General features: G+C 33.9%; 1 protein-coding gene across 1 annotated transcript; it reads left to right on the forward strand.

Moving 5' to 3' along the window:
* The first annotated feature begins 6510 nt into the window (after window positions 1-6510).
* Window positions 6511-7443, forward strand: LOC106843474 (olfactory receptor 12D3-like). The gene has a single exon (XM_014860505.1). The coding sequence runs from the start codon at window positions 6511-6513 to the stop codon at window positions 7441-7443; it is 933 nt and encodes a 310-aa protein (XP_014715991.1).
* Window positions 7444-8289: the final 846 nt, after the last annotated feature.

Genomic DNA, 8289 nt, shown 5'->3' on the forward strand with positions numbered 1-8289 from the left:
CCTCTTGAGACAAGAACTAAGCTATGATGCCCTGAAAATGGACACCTATTTTGTGTGAAGAGCCACTGCCTTGTAGTTTCTGTGGAACTAAAGAAGGTACATTGGAAACTGCCTGTTTTGAGCCAGAATGTTACTATATGTCACACAGGTCTCATTAGAAAGGAAGTATGCAACTGTATATCATATGATTGTGTACTGCAAGTTAATTGGTTTCCAGAGGTCATAATATTAATTGCTTGCAGTGTTAAGACTGTTTACTCTGAAGAGATTAATCAGCCCACAGGTCACCCTAAACTCCTCCTCAAGACATTTTCCAGCAGTTACGGCTTTTCTAGAAATTCCCTGATGTTACCAACCAAAGTCTGACTAACAATTTAACCAAACTCTGCCTTTGCAAGGAATTATATAACAAACAGCTTTGGAAGAAATTTCCTGAATAAGGCCTCCCAGAGGGAGCAAGCTCGTTACTTACCCACAGCACACACATTCTGTAATTAAGGAGAGAGTGAGTTAGATGCTGTTAAAAAGGGAGAGGGATTGTGGAAACCCTCCTAGGTGTATATTATGCCTCTAGTCAGATCCTTGAAGCTCCACACCATGCTGATAATCATTATAATGCATGTTGACTTATTTATACATTGAGTTTGGTCTGCCCTGCCAGATAATTTTTGTGATGATGACAATGTCCTATTATAAAACAGCCTCCTATGTCCATTGCTCTAATTGAATTAAAGACTGAATTCTATCCAGTTAACACAACACTGGACAGATGTTTCTCAGCTTTTCCTTCTGATATTTATATTGTAACATTTATGATATGAAAATTTACATTACTCATTCAATAAATCACTTCATGGTGTTTCAAAATTGTAGAGGACAATTTTCAAACATAATTATATAGTTTTCTTTCAAGTATTCTGGTCTATGTCTAGTGTCTGGTCTGGTTTATCCACAAATGATTTCCAATTACTTCGATTTAACTCTGAAAGCTATATACATGTTATAGAATTATGCACTCATAATTATACAAGTCAGTTAGATTGAGTTTTTGATGCTTTTAAGGACTCACGCTAATAATAATGTGTGTTTTTTCAGACACCAAGGAAACTACTTTTCCTAGTGTAATAGAAGGAAGGTAGTATCTAAACTCTTTTGGGATTATAAATAACTAGTAGCGCTAAAGTTCTCATCCTCCTTTCATTCACCTAGGGGAAATATACATATTTTATATATATACATATTATATATTATACACATATAATATGTGTATATTTTATACATATACATATATAATACACATATATGTATTATATATGTACACACATATATATATCTCTGGCTCCAGAGTCTGTGATCTTCAATGTATGCATCTATAAACTAATCATATTGAGAACGTTTGTGGCTCAGGCAGGTTTTATGTTGATATATATTTATAACATAATATTATAATGTTATATATATAATATTTAGTCACATATATAACATATATATTACACATATAATGTGACAAGTAATAAATATAGTATAATATTTAATATAATGTAAATACTGTTATATATAATATGTGTAATTGCTATGCATTTCAATACTTGTATTACAAATAAGTTTACTCTTTAACAATATAAAGTAACTGTTAGCTTTTCAACTCCAAATAAGAGGCTTCATATCTAATGTGTGAATCTGTCCCTTTTTTAGTTAAACATTGCTTCTTACATTTATTCTAGTTGAAATGCACATATATATACATAGAGAGAGAAACAGTTTATTCATTGTAAATGTTGCACAGAATTCTATTTTTTGTGTGAATAAAAACTTGTCTTTTCAAGACAGATAGTTGATTATTTTCGTTTCTTCCTGTTATGAGCACTGCAGCAATGATCCTCTTTCTGCCCCTTGTGTAAGCAACTGGGAGTTTCTTTAAAGCACGTTCTTAAATGTGAGCACTAAATTTTAGGGTATGCACAGTTCTCATCGTACTAGGTATTACCAAATTGCTCTTCAAAATGATCAAATCAACATAGACTCTGCCAAGAGTGAATGAATTCTTATTACTCACTTCCATAACTTAATTTTCGCTAAACTGATGGACTTTAAATCATATTTTAATAAGGTTTTAAAATGAATATTTCTGGTTTCAGGAAGTTGAGCATATATTCGTTAGTCATTTGGTTTTCTTTCTCTGTAAATTGTCTCTGTTATTCTTTGTAAACTTTTCCATTTTGTTTGTTTCTTTTTTATTAATTTAGAGTAGACTTTATATATGTAGTTTCCTTTGGATTAGAAAGTATTTCTGAGCGCTACTAATGTTTTTATTGCTGTATGTACAACAAATGTCTTTTCCTGTTTTGTCTCATTTTACCTTTGTTAATGATATCCATTATATACACAAGTTTGTTTTCTTTAAATTTTAATAAGGTTCAAATGTAGTCATTTTTGATGCAATGATTTTGATTTTTTGTGTGCCATGAGGATATAATCTTATATATCCTCCAAGATATTTAAAATTTTTACTTATTACATTCACATCTCTTTTACATCTGTCATTTTTATGAGGAGAGGAGAGATGATGTGAAACGATGATGTCTTTTTATCCTTTTTGGTTTTTAATCAAATAGCTTGAGTCAATTTTTCCAGCACAAGTTTTTCCCCTTCACAACCACTCTGGTATTGTAATGCTATGTCTCAAATACCACAATGTAAAAAGAAATATTTCTATTTCCATGCTACCTAATCTACTTTCTTGGTTTAATTGTCCATGCTCATGCTTTTAGTGTATAGTTTTACTCATAATAACTTTGACAAGAACAAAGAAAGGAAAGTCCTTTCTTCATCAATTACTATTAATTTTCATTAAATTGGTTTGATATTACATGGCTTCCTATTCTTTTTTGTTAATTTAGAATCAGCTAGTCAGTTTTCATGAAAGAAAAAATTGAGTTTTGATAAAAATTGATCCTTGAGCAAATGTCATACTGCAGTACAGCTGGATAAAATTCTGGATAAATGATTGGAGTTTCTAGATTATGATTCTTGACTTTACAAGTTCTCTCTCTGCTCCTTGCAAAATGACTTTATCTTTATTATTTAGAATTCTTATTGACCATGGATGTGCCCATGTGTGTGTCTCTGTGTGATCACTATTATAGAACTTGTTTACTTACAAATATTAGCTTATTTAATCTTCACCATCAATCACATGGATTGCTTCCATTATTATCCTCTGTTTACAGAAGTGAAAACCAAAGTCCAGAAAGTTTAAATAAAGGTCACGTATCTAGCAGAACCAAGATTAAAACCCTAGGAGGTGTGGCTCCACAGTCTGTGATCTTCAACATGTGCATCTATGAACCAATCATAGTGAGAACATTTGTGGCTCAAGTAGGTTTTAAGAATCTCTGTCAATTCCTTCCATTCATAGCCAGGATCTATTTTGAGCCCAAGAAAAATGTTTATAATAGAATAATAATTTTTGCAAAGATGATTTTGGAGGTATCTGCATACCTTCTTTTCCATATTGTTCTGCCAATCGAAAATTACTCTGTGAGAAGTAATCTTTTCTTTAATACCTTTAATAATAAATGTTGAGAATTCATTATTATGTCACTTAAAAATCCAGTTTAGGGGCCTACTTGGTGGTGTAGTGATTAAGTTCATGTGCTCCACTCAGTGGCCTGGGATTTCCTGGTTCAGATTCAGCACACGGACCTACACACCACTCATCAAGCCATGCTGTAGAGGCATCCCACATACAAAACGGAGGAAGACTGGCACAGAAGTTAGCTCAGTAACAATCTTCCTCAAGCAAAAAGAAGAAGATTGGCAACGATGTTGGCTCAGGGCCAATCTTCCTCACAAAAAAAATAAATAAATAAATCCAGTTTGATAATCTTTGTCTTTTAATTGTAGCTTTTTGTCCATTTATATTTATTGTAATTTTTGTGCATTTGAATTTGTATCTACCAATACTAATTTTGTACTTTCAATTTATCCTGCCTTTTGACCTTTTTTTCTCCTTTCTTGCCTTCTTTTAGTTTGAGTCAGTATGTTTTATCATTTTGGTTGTTTTTTCTCTGCTAATTTGGAAGTTTTGCATTCTGTTTTTTTCTTTTATGTTTTTGCCCATGAAATTGTAACATGTACATTTATCAATCTAAGAACATTTGGACACTTTAATTCCATTCAAGTCATTCTGTTTTAAATGATTATGTTACTTTTTAAATAGACTTATTCCTTTTTAACACCAGTAGACATTAATCATGTATTATACAAACAATGTTTATTTAGGTTTATCAGTTATTAACCATGGGTTTTGATTTTTATATCTTTTTGCATCCCAGAGTTTTCACCTGTTTTCTCTTGCCTTCTATTTGCAGCATATTCTTTAGGGTCCCTTTTAGTGAGGTATTGCTGATAGTAAGTCTTACAATTTATTCCTTGAAAATGTCCTTATTTCATTCTCACTTGTGAAATATATGATTGCTTGGTATGCAGTCTATATGGATAGATATTAACTCTCACTGACTTCTGTTTTCTATTGTTCACATTATGTCAGCTATTACTCAAACTGTTGCTCCTTTGAAAGTAATCTGTCTTTCATTCTACTTTTGTTTTTCTGTTTGATGTTTCTCAAGTCAAACCATGTACCTTCTCTGTGTGCAGTGAGCTCAGTTTAAACTTCATCATCTTTTATTTTTTATTTTTTCCAGCTTTATTGAAGTATAATTGATAATTAAAATACATACATTTACAATATACAACTTTAAGATTTGATAGAAGTATGCATTGTAAAATGATCACCACAGTCAAGCTAATTAAAACATGTATCACTTCATATAGTTACTGTCTTTTTTTTTGGTGAGAACACATAGGATTTACCCTCTTAGAAAACTTCTCTTTTAGTTTTAAATATCTTTCTCTAAGTAATGACACAGTTTGTATCCACTAGCTGTTAGGTATCCCAAGGGTAGGAACTGTGTCCTTTCTTTCTTTCATATTTCCTGTTCCGTTCTCATTTATTCAACAACCCAAGACTCTGCATGACTATTTTTGTTGTTGGTGGTGATGTTAAATGTAGAAAAATGTTCACAATGCATGCCAAAAATAAAAATAAATACCTCTGGAAAGAGAAAGGAATAATGAGGCTTTTGGGAAGACATCCCAAGACATCTATGCATGGGACACCACTAGCAAGAGTCAGAGGGGATTCAGCTTGTTTATTTTCCAGTCAGAATAGGAATGAAGGCCAAATATTCTGGGATTTATTCTAACACTTAGATATAAGACGTTTGTCTTATGAGATTCTGAGCAACCAAGACTCTTTTGTTAATTTTATTCAAAGAGATAATCAATACATTACAACCTTGATTCTTGGATTTCCTTATGCACCAAAAGTGTATATTTATTCCAAGTTGTGTACAGACAGGAGTAAAGAGTAAACTCAATTGACACAGATATTAGGTAGAACAAAAGAGATTAGATTAGAAGGAGGATTTGTTTTCTTTTGTATGGAAAGAAATTGAGATGACTAAAAAGGGTGAGTGAGAATAACTGGGAAATCTCTTTGAATTTAGATTGTGGAAATTATAAGATGGAATAACAAATGGGCTTATGGCACAAGTCATTAGCTAAAAAGCTTTGAATTTCTTGATCTGTTTAATCATTCCTTTTGTGTTTAATGTAGATATAGTTGAATATGTGTGTATATAGTGTGTGTATGAATTTTTTTGTGCAAGTAACTAAGTATGTAAAGAGCTGTTTTGTTTATTTTACCATTTTTTAAATGTTATTTCAACTGGTCAGTGCTTTGGGTTCTTCCTTCTTGTAAACATGGCCATGCTGCTCTGATGCACTCTTGTGACTGCTGACACGGATTCTACTCATTTGTCTTCCCTCTGCCTACACATTATTTGAAGTTTTTGGATTTTTAAAAAGGTTTTCTAGTTCCATCAAGGTTTAGATTCTGGGGAATTTCATTCTCCTTTTTTCCCCTTTGTTTTTTAATTTGTGTGTTTATTTGTTTGTTTTAGGACAAGTTAGGAAATTTGGATCTAGGCTACTGCCATGTTCCTATCAGTACCCAGAATTAATGTGTACTTACGCCTTCCACTTAAAAAAGTGTTTTCAAATTTTATGGATGCATCTCTGACAGACTAAAATTAGATATACTAATTTTAATGCCATAGATGCAGCTAGAATTGAGTTCTGTTCTATTACTTTTATGTCTTCTTTGACTATCAGCTTTTATTATTTATTAGCTTCTTTTTAGGTTTAACTCAGCATTCTTAGTATCTTTACTAGTACTATGTATCACATATTCCACAATGGCTCAGAGGGCGTCATATATTTCTGTTTTCCTTATGTTGCAGATGAAGTCAGCTTTAGCATTCCTAGTCATTCTGTTCATTGAATCATCCTTATGCTCTTCCAGATGATAAACTTGCTTCACTTAACCAATACAGTGCACTGGAAAATATTTGCTAATTGTCACTGTTATCTTTCCTTCTTAAAGTAATGGAGAATTACACGACAGTGAATGAGTTTCTTTTGCTGGGTCTTATCTCCATTCAGGGACTTCAACCTGTAATATTCATGATTTTCTCCATTCTATACATAATAAACCTGTTGGGAAATGGGGCTATACTATTGATCATCATTTTAGAGCCAAGACTCCACTCCCCTATGTATTTTTTCCTGGGAAATCTTTCTTGTCTGGATATCTGCTATTCTTCAGTGACACTGCCCAAACTAATGTCAAACCTCCTCTCCACCCATAAAGCCATATCTTTCCTAGGATGCATCACTCAGATACACTTCTTCCACTTTCTGGGCTGCACTGAATCCATCTTGCTGGCCATGATGGGCTTTGACCGATTCGTGGCCATCTGCTACCCACTTCGTTACTCTGTCATCATGAACCCCCAGCTGTGTATTCTCTTGGCAGCTGTGACCTGGTTCACCAGTTTCTTTTATGCTCTGATGCATTCTGTCATGACTGCACGCCTGAACTTTTGCCACTCTCAAAAACTCAACTACTTCTTCTGTGATGTCAAGCCCCTTTTAGAATTGGCTTGTGGGGATATACGGCTCAATCAGTGGCTCATCTATATTGTCACTGGCAGCTTAGCAATGGCAGCATGCTTTCTCACCCTGCTCTCCTACTGCTATATTATCAGCTTTCTTCTGTTCAAGAACCGGAACTGCAGTGTGCTCCACAAAGCTCTGTCCACTTGTGCCTCTCATTTCATGGTGGTATCTCTCTTTTATGGAACTGTGGGGCTCACCTACATAACCCCTACCTCTGCCACCTCTGTAAAACAGAGTCGGTTTGTGGCTGTCATACACACTACTGTCACTCCAGTAATGAATCCACTGATATATACCCTTAGGAATAAGGAAGTGATGTTGGCTCTGAAGAAAGTCTTTGGGAAGAAGCTGTTTGCCTAAAGAAAATAAGTGGCATCGTTAAAACAAATGGAAACTGCACTGATCTTTATGGTATTCATATTCTAATACATGATAAATTGATACATTTCTTGAATTTCTTTCCCGAAATTTGTACCATTGGTAACTATGTTCTTCACGTATATGATTACAATTACTCTTCCTTTAGTCATTCATTCATTCGAAGTATTTTTTGAGCAAGCAGTGTTCAACTTGCAGAGGATACAGCAGTGAAAAAGATCCGTGAGGTCATGGATCTTGTTTTAATTCAGGGGGCAGACAATAAAATATGAATAAATAAATGCAGGGCTTTGTCATAAGGTAATGCAAATTATGGAAGGTAAGGAAGAAGCTATGCTGGGCACTTTTGTGTGTGTTTGATTTAACAAAGTCTTCTCCGAAAAAGTCACATTTGGACAGAAGCAGAAGGAAATGAGGGAGTGAGTCATGCAAGTATCTGAGGATATAATATTCTATATGGAAACAACATCAAGTGAAAGAGCATTGGGACAGAGTGTCTTTCTTGTGTGTGAGGAAACACAAGATGACCAATGTGCCTGGAACTCTGTGAGTAATGGAGAGAATGGCAAGAAATGGACATTATGCCTGCCATCTGAAATATTTCAGCATTTACTCTAGGTGACATAGCATGATATTGGGGCATTTGAGCAAAGAACTGACTTGAAATGATTTCTGTGGTGAGTCACAATAAAGGCTATGTTGAGAATAGAGAGTAAGGGAGCAAGGATGGAATCAGTTAGCATTTCCTTATAATCTTTTGAATGAGAATTGTTGGAAGCTTAGACCAGGATGACAGTAGTGAAGCTAAGAGAAGTAGTTAAATTCTGG

This window comes from Equus asinus, chromosome 8 (assembly GCF_041296235.1).
Source record: "Equus asinus isolate D_3611 breed Donkey chromosome 8, EquAss-T2T_v2, whole genome shotgun sequence".
Taxonomy (NCBI): Eukaryota; Metazoa; Chordata; class Mammalia; order Perissodactyla; family Equidae; genus Equus; species Equus asinus.

Excerpts from the sequence above, each read along its gene's own strand:
- LOC106843474 (XM_014860505.1), top strand. The coding sequence starts at position 6,511 with ATGGAGAATTACACGACAGTGAATGAGTTTCTTTTGCTGGGTCTTATC.